This window comes from Lissotriton helveticus, chromosome 2_1 (genome assembly GCF_964261635.1).
Source record: "Lissotriton helveticus chromosome 2_1, aLisHel1.1, whole genome shotgun sequence".
In the NCBI taxonomy this organism is placed as follows: Eukaryota; Metazoa; Chordata; class Amphibia; order Caudata; family Salamandridae; genus Lissotriton; species Lissotriton helveticus.
The window spans coordinates 2,122,258,746-2,122,279,384 of record NC_136059.1 but is presented as its reverse complement, the minus strand read 5'-3'; the positions used below and the strand labels follow the sequence as shown (position 1 = coordinate 2,122,279,384).

The 20,639-nt window shown below is 43.0% G+C and overlaps 1 protein-coding gene across 2 annotated transcripts in view; it reads right to left on the bottom strand.

Moving 5' to 3' along the window:
* WDR17 (WD repeat domain 17) overlaps positions 1-20,639 on the bottom strand; it is a 953,840-nt gene that overhangs the window by 491,837 nt on the left and 441,364 nt on the right. For both annotated transcript variants that reach the window (XM_078677682.1, XM_078677683.1), the window contains exons 12-13: positions 7,566-7,730; positions 7,066-7,268 (exon numbers count right to left, since the gene is read on the bottom strand). In XM_078677682.1, coding sequence (XP_078533808.1) covers positions 7,066-7,268; positions 7,566-7,730 — 368 coding nt within the window. The remainder of the gene's footprint in view (positions 1-7,065; positions 7,269-7,565; positions 7,731-20,639) is intronic.

Here is a 20,639-nt window from a genome sequence, read left to right as displayed (position 1 = left end):
GTCCGAACTACCAAGCCATGTCTTTCCCAGACCGGAATCAAGCATCCAAGGACCGGTTTCTGGCTATCAGCCTTCATCAGCCTGGATAGCTTGACTCCAGTGGTGTGGAGAGCCTGGGACTCACGTCTGAGCATACCCAGCCCACTCGGGGTGAAAATTGCAAAAAACACAGTTGATGGACAGAATGTAGAACAATGTCATACATTCACCCCAGTACAAGGATCTGGGCCTAAATCCATCATTGTGTTGCACTCCACACCACCCTGGGTTAGACACTGGCTATATGCAAATCAGCTCTGACCCTGTGCCTCATGGGAACAGTCCAGTCCGAACTACCAAGCCATGTCTTTCCCAGACTGGAATCAAGCATCCAAGGACCGGTTTCTGGCTATCAGCCTTCATCAGCCTGGATAGCTTGACTCCAGTGGTGTGGAGAGCCTGGGACTCACGTCTGAGCATACCCAGCCCACTCGGGGTGAAAATTGCAAAAAACACAGTTGATGGACAGAATGTAGAACAATGTCATACATTCACCCCAGTACAAGGATCTGGGCCTAAATCCATCATTTTTTTGCACTCCACACCACCCTGGGTTAGACACTGGCTATATATGCAAATCAGCTCTGACCCTGTGCCTCATGGGAACAGTCCAGTCCGAACTACCAAGCCATGTCTTCCCCAGACCGGAATCAAGCATCCAAGGACCGGTTTCTGGCTATCAGCCTGGATAGCTTGACTCCAGTGGTGTGGAGAGCCTGGGACTCACGTCTGAGCATACCCAGCCCACTCGGGGTGAAAATTGCAAAAAACACAGTTGATGGACAGAATGTAGAACAATGTCATACATTCACCCCAGTACAAGGATCTGGGCCTAAATCCATCATTGTTTTGCACTCCACACCACCCTGGGTTAGACACTGGCTATATGCAAATCAGCTCTGACCCTGTGCCTCATGGGAACAGTCCAGTCCGAACTACCAAGCCATGTCTTTCCCAGACCGGAATCAAGCATCCAAGGACCGGTTTCTGGCTATCAGCCTTCATCAGCCTGGATAGCTTGACTCCAGTGGTGTGGAGAGCCTGGGACTCACGTCTGAGCATACCCAGCCCACTTGGGGTGAAAATTGCAAAAAACACAGTTAATGGACAGAATGTAGAACAATGTCATACATTCACCCCAGTACAAGGATCTGGGCCTAAATCCATCATTTTTTTGCACTCCACACCACCCTGGGTTAGACACTGGCTATATGCAAATCAGCTCTGACCCTGTGCCTCATGGGAACAGTCCAGTCCGAACTACCAAGCCATGTCTTTCCCAGACCGGAATCAAGCATCCAAGGACCGGTTTCTGGCTATCAGCCTTCATCAGCCTGGATAGCTTGACTCCAGTGGTGTGGAGAGCCTGGGACTCACGTCTGAGCATACCCAGCCCACTTGGGGTGAAAATTGCAAAAAACACAGTTGATGGACAGAATGTAGAACAATGTCATACATTCACCCCAGTTCAAGGATCTGGGCCTAAATCCATCATTTTTTTGCACTCCACACCACCCTGGGTTAGACACTGGCTATATGCAAATCAGCTCTGACCCTGTGCCTCATGGGAACAGTCCAGTCCGAACTACCAAGCCATGTCTTTCCCAGACCGGAATCAAGCATCCAAGGACCGGTTTCTGGCTATCAGCCTTCATCAGCCTGGATAACTTGACTCCAGTGGTGTGGAGAGCCTGGGACTCACGTCTGAGCATACCCAGCCCACTCTGGGTGAAAATTGCAAAAAACACAGTTGATGGACAGAATGTAGAACAATGTCATACATTCACCCCATGAAAGGCCATCACTCAGCAGAGAGCTACTGAGAGCTGTCAGACTCCAGAACCAGACCATACGCTCTTCACTAACAGGTGGTTGAGCTGCTTTAGGGGTAACTGTGGGTTCTTGGAACCACTCTTGCTGCTTTGAGTAGGGGGCTACCACATCCTGTGGCAGACACCCTTCTTCTACTCTCCCTTCAGTCAGTGCAGGGGGAACTCTGCAGCAGTGTTCTACCCTTCCTCTTCTTTTTCCCTTTTCTCTCAGACCCTAGTTTTCCAACTACAGGGAGTAACTCCTCTCGATCCTTGGGCTGGGAGGTGCCCTGGGCAAGCACCCCATCTGGGAGTAGACCAACCTCTGGGAGGTCATTGCCCAGGATACCATCTAAGGGGATGTCAGAACTGACAATCACCGTATGCAGGATAAGAGTACCCTTCCTCTCTAGGGGAACTATGGCTACAGGATTGGTTGTGACCTCACCTGAGACTACCCTTATCTTCACTGTCTCTTCTGGTAGGGATCCCATCCATTCAGCTGCATGGGTGCAAGTGCCTATTCCCATCCTCAGGGACCCCTAACTTCCCATCTGGACCTTTCTTCCAGCAAAATGCTAATAAGGCGTCCTCATAAGAGGAGTCTTCCCATGTTGTTACACTGGCCAGCCCAGTGATAATCCCCTTCTTGGAACAGGCTGCTTCACCCCTGAAGTTACCTGACTGCTGGCAGTCAAAACAGACCCTGTAGTCCAAGTGCTTTTGTAATTCTGGGTCCCCCTGCCTCTGCTGACCAGAGTTGGGGTTGGTGCTACTCTCCTATTTTTTAGGGATCTGGGGTACGGAGATTCTTTGGTGGGCTGACCACCTCCCTCCTGCTGTTTTTGTGGGCCTGATCCCCCTTCTTGAAGTGACCCTTCTGGTACTTTTTGGGCACCCTTGTCCTTACCCACTCATCAGCTTTCTTAGCTAGTTCCCTGGGACTAGAAAGTAATGTATCTACCAGATGTAAGTGTAACTTGCCTGATGTACAGTTGGCTAATATGTGCTTCTTCATTATCACATTATAGACCCCTTCATAGTCCTGCACCTTGTTTCCTTTTATCCTGCCACCTAGTGGTTTGAGTGAGAAGTTAACAAAACCTACCCAGATCTGACTCGAGGTTTGTTTTGTGAATCTCCCTCAACTTAATTCTGTACTCTTCAGTGGCGAGCCCAAAGCCCTCAATTATGGTATCCTTCATGAGGCCAAAGGACTCGGCATTTACCTCATTGAGTGTCAGGAGTCTACCCCTGCACTTTGACACTAGCTCCCACATTAGAGAGCCCAAGTGTCACTGATGTAACCTTCTTATTCTACAAGCCCTCTCAAAGTCTGTAGGCCGTTTAGTTATATCATCATCTTCAATGTATTTGGGGACAATCCCTTTGAGGATTGTAAGGTCAAAGGTTTCCTCTCTCTCACCCTATTTGTTTAGTTGCTGCTACCATTCATGGGTGCTAGACCCGTGTCTGCCCTTTCTTTCTCTTTACCATGAAACTGGCTTCAAGGGTGACTCTTTTGGCTGGTCTCTCCAGATCTAGGTCTAGGTCCACTAGTGCTTCTTTGTACCTTGGTTGGCTTTCCCTCAGGGTCACACTTAGGATAGAGGTTCCTCCTCCTCCCTGGTTAGGAAAGGGGGACTGCTCCCTTGAGAACAGATAACAGCCTGATCACCATCTACCTTCTCTTCAGGAATGTCAGGATTCTTTTTTAATTTAGCTGAATCCAACTCTGCAAGCAGCTCCTGGATCTGTAACTTGGTACAAGTGGAGCCAGTTTTTATCTTGTGGGCCTTACAGTGGTTACTTAAGTGCCTCATACTAAGATGCAAGTAAGGGGTCAGGTTGAGCTCCTGAACACAATTTTTCCGCCAGACATTTTTAGTACAGCTGGGACCTTTTTAGATAATTATCAAAGAATTCTAAATAGACTTTTAAGGCTTAACTGACTAGAAATCCTTTTTAAATTTACAATTAAAACACAAGGCTCTAACAGTTCAGATTGGAAAAAGTTTAGAAAAAAAATCACAAATTTGGAATAATATTTTTGATTAAAGTCAATTGTGGATTCCTTAGTGGAATCACTTATTAACAGAATGGTACAGCAAATACAAAGTCTTGTATCTTACCGCTGAACCACCATTGTAGGAAGCTGGCTCGCTATATAGTGAACCAAAATGAGCTGCACTTTGTAGAGAGTATATGCATCACTAAATAATGTACAGGGGTTTGATTAAACAATCCCAAGTTGCTTTATTTGAGGTAGTGTGGTTGAGCAGCCGTAGGCGTATGAGAGGGGAGTGTTAGGCATTTGTTGCAGACACAGAGTCAATAAATCAGACACACACTCAATAAGGAAATCCGACACCGATTTATAAAAAATAATACAGATTTTTATATTGATTTAGACACCAAGTTCATATAGATTAGGTAAGTACTTTTCAAGCTTATGATTTTCACAAACATAGAAATACAGCACTCAGATTTGAGGCATGAGCCTCGAGCGCGCTAATGTCATCCGATGGGAGAAACATACACCGTTATAGTGTCACTTCCCAACAACCTATAGGACTGTTCTTTTGGACTTAATGTAAGTAGGTGCCAAGGTCCAAGAAAACACCAAGAGTTCAAGGTTACCTGCCCTGGGGTGCCCTGGTGCAGAGGTGCTTTCAGCGGTGGGAGCCGCGAAAGTTATACTTTAAAGCCAATGATGAACAGCACTAGCAAAGAAAGGCTTCAAGTGGAGACTGGGAGAATAGTCAGGAAGAACCAAAAAGGGGGGCTCGGCACTTGTGGGTCTCAAGACCACAGAGACACGTCCTGTTTCAATGGACTGGGACTGGGGAGCTCAGGTGCATAGGCGTTTTGTCTGGCGGGTTATAGAGGTTGAGGCTCTTACAGTTCTTAGTGCACCTGCAGCAGAGGGAGAAGAACATAGGAAGACGACTTGCCTCTGTTAAAGTCCCCCAATGTGCAGGTTGGCTTTGGTGGCAGTGGTGTTCGGACTGAACCCAAACAAACCTTGGTACTTTCAACAGGATCCGGTACCCTAGCTATTGGTGCAGGGATCCTTCGGTGTGGATCAGCATTTCAAAGACTGGATGGATTGATGAGGCTGCCCTTCTGGACGCTCAGTGACCTGCTCCTGGGCTGCTGCTGCACCGATGGACCCAGTGGTCAACAGATCGGTGAACCAGATTGTGTGGTTGGTGCCTTTAGGCTGCAAGGCAGTGGCTCCTCCACTTCAAGGAAGATGCTGGCTGGTTGACGAAGTGCTGGCAGCCCTCTGAGGCATTTGGAGGCTGCACAACTGCAGGACGAGTCGGGTGTTTTCAATTCTCGGGAAAAGAGCAGGCAGGGTTTGGTGCCAAGTCCACAGCTAGTCCACAGTTCTTGCATTCTTCAACAGGGGGCCACCTAAATACTGAATTTAGGGGTGTTAAAGGGAGTGAGCTGTAGTAGCCAATGGGCTACTTACTCTTGGGGTCACTCCATCCCCTACATAACCACTTCCTGTGGGGAGTGGTCATAACCCTGTCCCAGCGGTCTTAATTCCACCAAAAACAAATTGGTGGAATCCTTCTTTCATGGAGTACATCAGGCTGCACGCCTCAGGGGTGTGAATAGCTCTGTGGTGCAACACGCCTACTTGCATACCTAATGTCCTATCTATCTTAGTGCCAAATGGGCCTAAGGGCAGGGAATTGCATCTCCCAGGTCTGGGGAAGCCGGGGTCGCTTATCAAAGGCAGAAGAGGCTTTGAAGACCTTGGTTCTGATATGCTAAATCACCTGTAGGAGGTGTGAAAACTTTCCTCTGGAGCAAGCATTGTATCTAATCTCAGAGTCGGTGGGCTCTCACCTGCAGGGGGTCAGAAACTTGTCTGTGGTGGCAGGCTGGACAAGACCAGTCAGACAGCACACTAGATACTGGTAGGTTTCTCAGGAGGCACCTCTCAGGTACCCTCTGGGTGCATGTGGAGTAGTGTGGCTCACTGGTTAGAGGCGGCAGGCCCGAGAGCAGAAGTCGGCCCGGGACCAGGGTTCAATTCCCGACGCGGCAGGGTCGTGGACCTTGGTCAGCGGACTCGATAATTCTCGCTTTGGTGCTTACTCTAATCAGGGGTTCCACTCGACAACTCTGGGCATTAGCTTGCCTAATCTCCACAACGGCCCCACCAATTCCGGGGATGCCTGGCTCCACCTTGGGGACTCCCAGCAAGGGACCATCCCACAAGGAAAGCCAGGACGGGTTCCCCAGAGTTATACAGCACCAGGAGACCTATGGACGGGTAGCAGTGCGCTTTACAAGCTCAAAAACATTTACATTTACATTTACATGTCATAATACATCTAGTACTGGCAACAGTACAGGTTTATTAAGACAAGGTCCGTGATACCGAACACCATCGGTTTCAGTAAAGCCATCATGTAGCTGGGAAAGTCGTAATGAGCAATGCCCAGTACATGTTCTTAAGATGGCTTCCCTGTTCACTTGTTCCATCTAATAAATGAACTAGGCAACACAAGGGCATACCTCCTCATGCAGATATGCCTTCACATGTAATATAATTCATCCTGCCTTAGCGCTATAAGGCCTGCTGTAGGGTTGACATACATATATTTCATGCATTGACTTTGGCATGGCACACAGTGAGTGTGCCATGTCATGTTTTCAGAATGGTTTGCACTATTTCACATAGCCTGCAATTACATTCTGCATGAAATATGTGTGTGGGTCTCCAAGGGTGGCATAAGACATGCCCTAGGCACCACATGTACCATTTATTAGGGACTTATAGGGGTGCTAAAGTCCTTGCCAATTGGGTTACAATTAGACGTTAACTTGTTTTAGGGGAAAGAGCACTGGCACTGAGGTCCGGTTAGCAGGTCTAAGTGCCCTATTAGAGTTGGAAAAGAGCATCTATAGTCAAAAATGGGGCAAAAAGTGGAGGGACAACTGCCCCAAAATTTCAGTTTCCTACAGACAGGTACTAATTAAGAAAATGAGCTTGATAAATGCAAAATTATATACCTCAACTTTCATTCTTTTGCTCACCTCTATTGTTAAAAAAAATATTACATTTCAATCACCCATGGACAGCCTAAAATAGCTATTTAGTAAATTTCTGATCATTACAAAAAAACTACGAAAAGTGTATATACATTTTAGTTTTAAATATACCTAATGTTAAAAGCAAAAATAACAATACCGTAGACATCAGCACCATGATCATACACAGTATCCAAGCAGGTGCCGTCTCTCGTGTCCCAAACTCGAATGGTGTAGTCCCAGCTACCAGATATTAAAAGATAGGGGATTTCAGTATTCCACATCAATCCACGCACAGGCGCTGTGTGTCCACTAAGAACATTTATACAGGCATCCTGCGTATAATCCCATATTCGTACAGTCCTGAAAATGAATACAAAATACAGTATTAGACTAGTCACAAAATACATTTCTGCCTTATCTTGGCATTTAAGAGTTTTTGTAGGCGTTAGTTATTGGTGTACACGTCTAGCTAAGGCCCATTTCCTGGTACGCACATTTGCAATAAAAGATCACATATTTTCTCCTCAGTTGTGTGCTTTCTAAATTCAGGATACACGTTTTGCAAATAAGGACTGACACCGTAGGTGCTTTTCAGGTGAAAAAGTAGGATGTACCAATGATGAGGAGGGAGACTTTGGAGATGTGCTACATACGTACCCGTCATCAGAGCCGCTGCAAAGGATTCCTTCCCTCAGGGGAGACCACCGAACATGAAACACTTTGGCCGTGTGCCCAGTGAAAACTTTCAGCGGCTGATCAGAGCTTGTGGCTAAGTAATAAACGCGGACATTTTTATCCTCGCAGCCCGTTGCAATCATATCCCTGATTAAAAAAAAAAACACACACTCAGTTGAACGACGAAAACAACACGCCAAAGGCAACTAACTACAAATCAGCGTTTCTCCCTGCTAAGGTCAGACAAAATCTAAAAGTGTGTAACTTTTCAAGAGTTGGTGGAGGCTACAGAAATGAGAGAGTCACGGAAAGTTAGACAGGCGTGGGACAGAACAGAGACTGAGGAGATAGAGAGAGGCCAGTGAGAGAATGGAGAGAGGGGAGAGACAGGACAGAGCGGGGCATACACGTGACAAATGACCAAAGTAAGGGGAAAGGGCTACACGGAACATGAGGGAATAGAGTAGAGAGGCTCAGAAGAAAACAGGCAGGGGAGAGAGACGCAGTGTAGCTTTGACAAATAGGGGGCTAAGCCCTAATGAAGGGATGGACTGTGGAAAGGTGGAACAGGGAGAGTTTCTGTGGGAGGAGAGGGACGGAGGATGGAGAGGGACAGGGAGGGTAGCGAAATCGAGATGAGACGCGTGGTAAGACAGAGAAAAGGCCCAACCAGAGGAGAGAAATGCTGAAAGAGAGAAAAAACAAAGACAGGCAAGACTAAGGAGACATCAACAAAGGGAGAGGAATGCTGTCTAGCTCTCTTGCAAGAGCACTGGCCATCCTACATAATACAATAATTAAATACTGCTATATATTCCCTTGGCACAACATAACGGACATGCATTCTCTTTGATAACATGGTGGGTATGTTATATGTGACAATATTAATGTGTACATGTTCTGTGGCAAACTATGTTATGGAGTGGATCATTGGATGGCAGTTACTGACAACCCAAAGAATCATGTGAAGGTCTATAGTTCAATGTGACAGGAATTATCAGTTTCTGCTCAACCCATTGCACCATTATTGATAATAATTTAAAATAAATAATGGTAAAGCCAGCAGGTCATGCTTATTAGTGAAACTGCCTCTTCAGTGACTGATGAGTTTAGGCACTCAATAAGTCATCATCATACATGCACTCTATAATCATTCCTACACTCATGCATCTATTCATCCACCCACTGACTCACTCTTGGATTTGCCCATTTACCCATTCATAAAAAACACATTCAAACCCAATAAGCATATGTAAGTTAATTTAAAAGAATATAAGTAGAAAAACAAAAACATGCTGCCACCTATACATAGCGGGAATACTCTTGTAATAAAAAAATAAATTTTACATAGCAGCAGGAGGCTATCCTGCAAAGGTATTGTACATAGTCTATCATTGTTTTAACGTTGCAACATGGAAGCCACGTGTTGAAGCAATGTATTGGCCACCTTGGAGCAGTAATAAATGATTCACTATGCACAATACCAATCCAAGAATATCAGTCAGAAGATATCACTCCGAGTAGTCATTTTGGAATAATATTTTGCCAAGTGTCTCATTATATACATGCAAAATGGTTGACATAAAGTTTAAAAATGTGGCCGCTATCTTGTCAAAAAATTACACATTGTGGGCAATGCAATTCAAATTGGGTGCCTTGTTTAGAAGCGATGGACACTCAGGATGTTAAAACTGAAGGGCTAGCCTACCATCTATGGCACTGAAGCAGGCTCACTTTCAGGCAGATGTGCACATGCAAACACAATTCTTTTAACAATCTCTGCTGCCATTCCAGTAAGAAGAATCATCAATGATTCCTTAACTACCAGAATATTTCCAGAAGAACTCAAAAAGTCATACATATGCCCTTTACTGAAGAAAACAAACTTGGACCCGCTGAATCCTTACAACTACAGACCCATTACAAATGGACCTTTCCTGGGCAACCTGATAGAAAAGCAGCGATCGCCCAGATGTCACAATTCATTGAAGAGAATGACATACTTTCAGACTTCCAAACAGGTTTCTGTCCGGGAACAGGCACAGAATCTGCCCTACTTGCCGTGTGGGATGACCTGAAGAACACAGTGGACTGCAACAGGGTTGCTGCACTTCTCCTCTTGGACCTGTTGGCTGCCTTTAACACGGTTGACCATGACACTCTGAAACAAAGACTCTATGAAGCCGGCATAGAGAGGACTGCTCTTGACTGGATCATGTACTACCTTCGAAACAGAACAAATGTCATCCATACCCCCACCTTTCTCATCCAAACCATAGTCCACAAAAGCAGGAGTCCCTCAAGGCTCAATCATCTCGCCCATGCTTTTCAACATCTACATGAAGTCATTACCGATACTGATCAATCAATTTCACCTCACATTCTATAACCAAGCAGATGACACACAAACACTCTTTCAACTGGAATGCCCCAAAGACATTGGAAACTCCCCAATTTTCAGTCTCAGAGCCATGGATCAGTGGATGACTTGAAGTCACCTCAAATTGAATGCTTCCAAAACGGAAATACTCACGTGTGGTGATTGGAAACATTATGACCTGCTTACCGCCTGGCCTGATGAACTGGGATCACCACCTAAGGTATTGAAGGAAGTAAGGAACCTCAGAATGACCAATGAATCCGAGCTATCGATGAATGCCTAAGTGGACAAACTAGCAAGATCGAGCTTTGTCACTATAAAAACGTTGCAACTAATTTTCCCTCATTTGGGATTTCCACACAAGGTCCAAGCCACCATCTCCCTTGTTCTGTCCAAACTCGATTACGCCAATAGCCTCTACCATGGACGCCTTTAACAACCATGAAAAGACTACAACGGATTCAGAACACGGCTGCCAGACTACTCTTGCATATCAAACCGTGAGACCATATCTCACCTGCCTGGAAAGCTCTGCATTGGTTACCGGTTGCCAGAAGATCCACGTTCAAGCTACTTTGTATCACCCACAAAGCAATACATGGATTGGAACTGCTCTTCATCAGGAATAAAATCACCAAACACATTCAACAAAGGAACCTCTGCTCTAAAATGGCACCTTGCCTCAAAATCCCAAGATACAAGAAAAAAAACATGGGTGGCACATCCTTCTCTGTTCAAGCAGCCAAACTATGGAACTCTTTATCCCCTACATAAGATCCATGGACAGCCACCTTATCTTCAGAAAACTACTCAAGAATTGGCTCTTCCCCACATAAGCACCATATGCAAACAGAAATTTACAGCATATCCCTCTGTATATAATCATTTATTTTACTATAGATATGTACCTATCTTTGTGTACTGATTTGTTTGAGCATGTAGAATAATTATGGTAAAAAAACAATTGAAGTACAATAACACTTGAAAACCGGAGTCTATCTGGTGCATCTTTGGTCTAAATGTACTTCTTCCATTGTGCATCTATGTACCTTCCATGTATTTGTATCTGTGTGCTTGTTAATCTCCTCCTGAAAAGCATATCCAATGTACTACCCTATTTCTCATCCTGTAACTTTATCAATATCTTTAATCTACATATACCTACCTCCATTATGCATCTATTTACTTTCAATGTACTTATAGATCTATACATTTATCAATTTCTTCTAATTGAGATTATCCAATACACTACCCTATTTCTCACCCTATACTTCTCTCAATATATCTTCTGACCCAACTTTCTGACTCATCTCAAACGTCTTTCTACTACTCTTTCCAATGCACTACCCTATTTCTCACCCTATACATCTATCAATATATCCTCTACACCCACGCTCTCATTTATCCCAACCCCCATTCCACCACTATGATCCCCCAAATAACCCTTTCTAGACTCTCCCTTACTCTACCCCTCCTTTTATCATATGACACCTCTTTTACTATACTCATCTCAAAACAAACTTTCTCAACTGTTCCCTCTGACTCTTCCCCTCCACAACCCCTTTTTACTCATCCAAAAGCCTGCTCCTACTGCTATGACCTCCAAACAAAAATAAAATCAAAATACTTCACTCTCCTATCCCTCCACTATCCTTTTCAATCAAAATAACAGACTAACATGTTCACTTCTCAAATTTCATATTCCACTATACTAAGTCACCACTAAGGCTTTATGGGTCCCAGAGAAGCATGGTACCTGCCAACAAAGTGCCCCAACACCTCATCAGATGTAAGCAAAGCATTATATAAATGCAAACCATTTTTCCTCTTCTATCCCTCCGCTACCTTTCTCTATCCAACTGAATAACACATCTACCAATCAACCAACTTTCACATTTCACTAAACTAATTTTCAGCATTAATCCTTTACGGGTTCCGGAGTAGCATGCTACTCGCCAATAAAGCGCTTCAACACCCCATCAGGGTTACAAGCGCTTTATAAATGCAAACCTTTTCCCTTTTCTACCCGTCCCCAACCCTTCTCAATCCAAATAACTGACTAACATATCCACCACTCAAATTACTTTCATATTTCACTATACGAATTCAAAACTAATCCTTATGGGTTCCAGAGTAGCGTGCTACTCACCAAAAAAAGCGCTTTAAACCCCCATCAGGGCTAGCAAGCACTATATAAATACAAACCTCTTTTCCTCTTCTATCCTGCCGCTACTCTTCTCTATCCAAATAACTGAAAAACATATCCACCACTCAAATTACTTCAGATTTCACTATACTAATTTTTAACACTAATCCTTTATGGATTCCGGAGTAGCGTGCTTCTCACCAGAAAAACACTTCAACACCCCTTCAGGGTTAACAAGCGCTATATGAATGCAAACTTTTCTCCCCCTTCTATCCCTCCGCTATCCCTCTCACTCCAAATAACGGACTAATATCCACCACTCAAATTACTTTCATATTTCATCACTTTTATTCACCATTAATCCTTTATGGGTTTCTGGAGTAGCGTGCTACTGCCCCAAAAAAATAAAAAGGCACATCTACACCCCATCAGGGGTAACACGTGCTATATACATACACAGCTTTTTTCCTCTTCTATCCTTCCGCATCCAGATAACTGACTAACCAATCCACCACTTTAATTACTTTCATAATTCCCTATACTAATTCAGCACTAATCCTTTATGGGTCCCGGAGTAGCGTGCTACTCGTCAAAAAAGCGCTTCAACGCCTTGTCGGGTAGTAAGCACTATATAAATGCAATTACAATACAATACGATACGTGATCAGGTGAAATGCGGTTATTTGCAGCAGAAGAAAACCAGTGACTGAGGTGGGCTGACCCAATACCTCATGCTGTATAATGTCAAGGAAAGAGCAGAATGTGAATATGTACATATATGAATGTAAATGTACATATAGGTATACAGTTGGTATGACTTTTTTATTACTGGCAGACAACTACCATTATAAGGCCATTCTATGAAGGCCTGGCAAGAATTATCAAAGCAAATGAGTCCGCACTAGCGTTTATCAAAGCGGGTAATCAACAGTAAGACCCTTGCATACTGAGGTAATTTGTAAAATTCCATGTAACAAAATACCTGTCTACAGGCTTCAACAAAGTGTACTAACAAGCAACCCTCAAAGGCTAATGGTGTTATCATATTTTTATTTTAAAACTAAGCAAGTCATGGCTAAAGCATTTGTTGTAATTCACAAAATATGGATAAAATATATCGTATCTGACATAGCTCTTCGCAATGAAACAGTCATACAGCCTTTAAAGCTGGCTTGTCATCATAAGAGCCCAAGCCTGCTTTATTGAGCATAGGCTTTACCACAAGGCCTCTAACAGTGCAACTCTTCTATCTTAAGGGTTTGTCAGAAGGAGTAACATGCACTCAAATCCCTGTCTACTAAGGCCAGCTGTGAGATTACATGCAACATAATATCTGTCTATAGACTGTACAAGAGTGTTACTACCACCCCCCTTCAAGGCCTACTGGCTACAACATATCAGTTTCACATAAATATGTCAGGCCTACCATCTGTTTCATAACTTTTCATATTAAGCATATTAGATTTGAGGCATCTGCCATAATGTTTCACAATGATTAAATCAGGCCTATAGCCTTTACTGTTGTCTTGTCACTATGAAAAACTCGGGCCCACTGTTTTGTGATTAGGCTCACCAACAAGGCAACCACCAGGCATCCTGTCATATAACTGGAAATGTGTACAAATTCAGATTTAGCAAAACATTTTACAACCTCTCCTAAAAGGGATTAACAAGGATAATCAAAATATAAATCTTCTACCTCCGATGATTTGGCAGAGGGGGCGACCAACATAAAAGCCCTTGTCTTCTACAGCAATCTGAAATTCCAACTAACACAAAACCTGTTTGCAGGCTTTTTAAAAAAGTGTAATAACAGTTAACTCTTATTTTGCCTATTGATTTTAACCCCTTCCCTGCTGGTGCTGCGAACGTCCAATGGCCGACGCGGCCCGCCCACTCCGCGGAACCACCGCACTGCCGCGAAATAACGGCCGCGGCTAAGGTGTTAACATATAACTGGTTAATAACAAATTATTAACTTCTCCGTGTATCGCCATTCTAACACCTGATATTCCATGGCGTTCGTTTTTGGCTCTGCCTCAGCCTTGCAGATTTGGGGCAGCGTCAAAAAGCAATAGGTTTTGTGGTGGAACGCCTAAAGCCTAGAGCAACACTCATTGCATGTCCCTTTGCCACAGAGGACTGCGGCGGAAAGGGGCATATTTACAAGTGGATGTTAAACCACGATAAGTGGTTTAGTGGCACCTAGTAAATATGGAAAATGGAGCTTTGCCACTGAACGGTCAAAATTATTGATGCTCCAGTTGGGATTGGGGCTTGTAAATATGCCCCTTACATTCTCCTAAAGCTTTCCCACAAGACACCCACCAAGCATACAGTCATAGAATTGCACATATATACATAATTGGAGTTGGCTAAACAATACTCAGCCCCCTGGGTTTGTCTCACACCGAAACACATGTCTACAACAGCAATTTACCAGATTTTATATACCACAACAGCTGCCTGCACATATGCGTTTCACAATAAATATGTCAGGCGTTCTATTTTGTCGTAACGTTTCATAAAAAAACAGTTCAGGCCAACAGCAATGATAATTGCTTGTCACCATGATCAACTCAGTCCTAGTGTATTTAGCATAGGCTTTCCACAAGACAAAAACTGCAAAACAAACACTTTTTTTCAGTGGACGTACACAACTTCAGCCCAATTAAATGCTGTATTGAAGGTGATCAACATGTGAGTGAAGCCAAACCCTCCCTCATAGTGGTATTTCTTAAAGCTCTTTTCTGTTGAGCACTTGAGGGCATATTTATGACAGGCTTCCGCTCACGTTGTGCCACTAATTCTGACATGATGGCGGCGCAAGCAGTACTCCATATCTACAAGATGACACATGTGGTCAAATGCATCTGTTTTGGAACTCCTGAATCAGAAAAGACGATGCTCCTAAACCAGCGGAGGCATGCAGACAGTAAAATATGCAAATATGTCATTCCCCTGTAAATCACACGTAAGACTAACACAGTGATATTTATGGTTGCTCTCTACTGATAAAGGAATTAATCAGAAACACGTGTCTAGTGTTACACAGCACAGGCTGCACTATAAAGGGTGTAAAATTAAAGACTACTACTGAAGTAAATGTTATCATATGATTCATTTACCATGGTGCGTTGGGGCAAATTGAGTGCTGGGATGTGAGGCAGTGTGCTCCCATCCTCCTTCTGTTTGAAAAGACTTCCTCGAGCTACTAAGCAGACAAGCTTGTGTTGATGCACCTGTTAATATTCAAAAGGTCGAAGTCTATGTACGCAATGATACATGTATTTACAAAAATAAAATCTAATCACTGTTGTTGAAATCACCTGATATGACCATTCCATCAATCCCGAGTCAGAAATACGTGGTAAGGCAGGCCCTGTGACCTAGGCCAGAGGCAACTGATTGACAGATCATAGGTGGGGTGGCACGTTACCAGCAGCGCAAACAGGAAAACCCTAGATCAATCTCACAGATAGGCAGTGATACCGCAATGGTCTGTGGAGATTGGTCCTAATAAAGCACAAATGGCTGGAGGGGCGGGGTTTCAAAAACACCATAAAGTTAGATGCCACATAAAGTTAGGAACATTCAGCCAATCAGAACACACTACACACAGCACACACAGTGAACATGCGCTCCCCATGCCAGACATCAGGACATGTTACCCACTGGCCCTGATTGTGTCCACGTAATATATAACAAATATCTAACAGCTTTTTTGATATGTTTAATTGTGCACTGCAGATTAAATTTTAATTCTTCATGTTTGCAAGCATGCTCTCTCTTTCATGTGAAAGATCTATGTACAAGTGATTTGTGGGAAAGGTGATGGTGTGACCATATATTAGAAGGAATAAATTATACCCGGCCATCCATGTTAAGTACATTGCAAGCCACCTCAGTGTTCTCTAACCTTATAAAGGAACTTGTGTAGTGTAGTTCCTATATTCCCAATAGGCTCTGCGCATTGGAATAATATACACTATAGATTTGACATAGGACTGAGGTCAGTATGTCTCTATCGAGTACATTAAACTTAATTGTGTGTGTGCCATCTAACTCAGAGGTCACTAGAAACTTTCTCAAATAAACAAGAAGGGATTAGTCTCTGACAACCGCATAAACATAACATCTTTGTTTCCCCCAGAACCAGAACAATATCTTCAGAGTCGTGGAAACAATAGATAACTATTTCACTCAGTCAATTGTGCATGCTTCGCTTCTACAGAGTTGCATAGAAATAGAGAGACGGGCGTTTCAATAAAAAGGGGTTTATTGAACAGTCTTATTTCTCATGCAAGAGATATGAACTGCTACAATCGTTAGACAGAATGCGAAGTATAATGCGTACAGCGCGAACAGTATTATAAAATAATACTGTAATATCATTGTCTGGCTAAAATCCTCAACTGGTGCTTCTAAAATACTCCTACCCAGTGTACCTAACCTAGGTCTACTACCAGGAAAGAAGGAGGTGCTGTTTATAGTTTTAGTTCTGCCAAGACTTGCCAATGGTTTCTCTAGGTTCTAATCCGCTCCATACCTTAGAGTCTGGTTTTCCAAGAAATCGTTGTAATGTAGATGAACGGATGGAAGTAGCCATGCCTGTATTTTGGTAGCATGGGCTATGCCTAAATAAGGACTGGCTTTCTATGCCTATATAAGGGCAATGTGAATTATACCTATATAAGGGCATGAATCGGGAAAATGCATACAGAATCTAAATCGATACACAACACTTGGCCTTCTGCCTCATTCCTCTATATGGTCATTGACTTGCAGTATCCTTGTTATGTACCGTAGGGGCTACATTATCACGTATATAATACTTGGGAGCATATAATCCTGTATGAAAACCCATCTCTAATTCCCTTAATACAGGTAACTTGTGATGTCTCTAGTTGCCTGTAATATAGAAAAGACATAGCCGTTCAACTGTCATAACTTAATATTCCTAATTTCTGACATCTCAATGCTTGTTGCCAAAGCCAGCAGCCAATAGAATTGGAAGTTCAAACCCAAATAAAGCTGCACTTTAAAAACCAAAACGGGAAACGGGGCTAGATGAGCACAGATGAGCAGAACAGAGATATTTATGGCAACATTTTAATTTTTTCCACGTTCTCCTAGCCTCCTGGAGTTTTGTGACAGAAAAAAGTATATTCCTTTCTAGAAAACCCAGAATTTACTCCTGGCTTGACAGAAATTTATATACAGCTTGGCATAAAGTGAATTGTATAAAATTGGAGACGTATCTGTCAAGCAGGAATGTAAGCCCTGCGATAAGGGCAAACAAGATTTCTTATTTTTTTAACTGGAAAGCTATAGGTATGGGGGAATGTGCCACTGGGCCATGCCCCATCTGGTGAGAGAAGCGCTGACCTGCTAGCTTTCAAAATGTGCAAAAAACGACTCCACAGTGTGTTAGAGCATTCACACTTTATAGCAAAATGTTCCAAAATTACTGAGAAGGACCGACTAAGAGAGGTGTCAGACAGAATTGGGTTAACAATTTACTGCTAAGCAATGGGAAAATATGCACACCGATAACTTAAAGGGGATTCCACAGGTTCACAGGTGTAAAGCAGTAAACAAAATTCTCCTAAGATGGCACTGGACAGTGCGGAACCGTCATGCAATGTATAGGCTCATGGTTGAGGGTTGTTAGATGCTATCATTTGAGTTATACCTCCCACTTGCTTTGAGGGGCCCTGAATAGAGGTTCTTGAAACTACAAACGTGTCACGGGTTTAGATATTTCAAAAACTCTACAGAGTATACTTCTAGGCTGGATGGGTGAAGTGAAGTGTGGCTGCATGAACTCATTACCTTAAAAGCTGGATGTTGTGGTCAAGCTGGCCATTGGCCCTCCTGGCCAGGTGTAGAAAAATACTATCCTTCATTTGCATGAATGGTACCATAAGCTTTAGTATATACTAGGGATGGAAAAAGCATCACCCACGCCTTTCAGAAAATAAAGGTGGTATTTTCTTACCTGTAGGGGCAACTCCTTAACTAGTTTTTGAAGGACTACAGAGTATCTACATGCTGGAAAAATTGCAAGCACTACAGGTTATGCATTCCGGCTAACAGTATGAAATTGCAGGGAAGTAGATGAGAAAGAAAGAGACCAAATCAAAAACGGAAACTGGCAATATAATGCATACATTTACACATGATTGTTGTGGGGAGGAAAAGGACTGTGATATTCTTTTCTTGACTATTTGTATTGCGTAACAATTGCTAATGAAAATCAATAAAAACATATTGATCCTAAACACTTTGAGGTCCATTTACTTTTGGGAGATAGACAGTCAGGTTTGCGACTAAGGTGTGGAAAAGAGCCCACACTGCTGGTAAAAGTAACCGTTGTTAAAGGAGACAGACAAAGACTCTGCCACCGCTCCTGGAACTATCTTCAAAAGCAATGATCATAAAAGGACTGTTGACGACATGACTAAAGTCAGCTGGTCACCAACGTTTAATTTGGTTGGTTCAAGGACTTTTTTTTAATAGAATGACTTAAGGTGCTAAACCAGCTGACCTTACAGGCTTTAGGGTTCTTTTAGAACCTGATATCATTCAACATCTACATGCAACCTTGGCATGACCTTCTAGACAAGCTGGTTGAGGTTTTCACGAGAATGCCATGGCTACTTTGATGATACACTGCTGTTTTGGTGCCCTTGTTGCCATCTATTGCACAGTATTGGAGAAATTAAATAGATGGATCTGCTAATCCAAGCATGGTTGACAGTAATTTGTTAAAACTTAATATGGCCCAAATTGAATTGATGATAATTGGTTCTAATCTTCAAATCGGCCAACTCAGTTCAGACTATCAGTGATTCAAGGTGAAGGGAGTAACAATTCCAACTTCAAAAAGGGTAAACACACTGCACTTTCTATATGGTGCCCAGCTGTCTTTGGAGAAAGAGACAGTAATCTTTATAATCTTTTAATAAGCAAGACAAACCCTTTCCTTGTACCATAACTGCTTGTGCTCAAGGATTGACTTTAGTGGTTAGTTCTGCTAGCCCCAATTAAACTAATGAACAGCTTTCAGAAAGTCCAGTATTACACAGTGCCTACAGTCTTGGGTACCGCTATTTTAAGTACCATTTCTCCAATGTCGTGATATTTTCATTTGCTACAAACCAAAGCCAGATTTTAACATTAAGAGCGTGAACCCATGCAACAATTTATTCATGGACTATGGCTAGCTTATTGGAACAACTCTTTTGGCTGGCTCACTCCATGGAAAGGCGATAGCTGGCTGCCACCAGAAGCTCCAGGTGCAAACTGCTGGAGGTACAGCTTGTCTGTAATGTGTCCAGACCCCTGGAACAGGTTTCCAACAACGTTACAGAGAAATCTTAGCTCGGAACCGCTTACAAAATGCTTAAAAGCTCACCTGTTTCCTATGCTGTGGAGCTATTTGATATGTAGCTGAAATCTGGATAGCAAAGTGTTTTAGTGTTTTATAGATCATTTTCCTATTTCTGTTTCATAATTGGATAAATCCTGTGTGTGAGTAAAGCAGAATGACTAGAATATGTTTGAAATATGATGTAGGTTATTGTAGGGTAAACTATTTCACACTTACACCATGAAACCAGCCATCTTTTTATTTAATGAAAAAAGGGAGAATATCATTGGATGGACTCATCTTGAGAATTTGTGGTTCTCACTGCAGAGAGGTTTAAATGGTGATTTCCAAAAGTGCAACTTTAATTGAAAAACACAATCTGTAATACTTACATGTTGAGTGACGTGGACATCATTGCTATCCTGATACATGTCAACCACTTATTCCACAGTATGGCGAAATTTCAGTGGAATGGAAATGAAGCAAGTTAATTAGCCAGCCTATGATCACTAATAGGACAGTCTTTCCTAGTGAGGGGAGACACTACAATGAAGCCTAAGGAAATACTTTCACAAAAACAAGCATTGCAACTACAGGAAATAATTGTACAGGTTTGCATGTGACAAGTTCACTTGAAAACAGCATGTGGCAGGTTGGTAAATCTTTACATACTTGTTTTTTATTTGGTCTACCAGAAACCTATTTATATCAAATTGATGGTTCGTAGCCGAAACATCACGCATCCGTAGAGTCAGAACAGGAGGAAGATCCTTCTCCTACATCGTGTCCAGGACCTGGAACGAGCCCCCAATCGACATCAGACGCGCCCTCTCCCTAAACATCTTCAGAAAGTCACTCAAGACCTGGGGGTTCGACTGAACGGAGCTGCTCACCCCCTTCCCCACTTCCCCCTCCACCAGTGCCTTGAAACTCTCGCAGGTGAGTAGTGCACTTACTATTGATTGATTGATTGATTGATTGATTGATTGATTAGTAGCCCCGGAGTCCGTCAACAGTGAATCATTGTCTCACCAAAAAGTAATTATGGTAATCTTTTTTTCTGCAAGTAAAGTTTCTTTTTCAAGCACAAAACACCTTGGCTCCTGCCTTTTTGTGCATCTTCTACCAAACTAAACGATTGATTGTGAGTGTTGA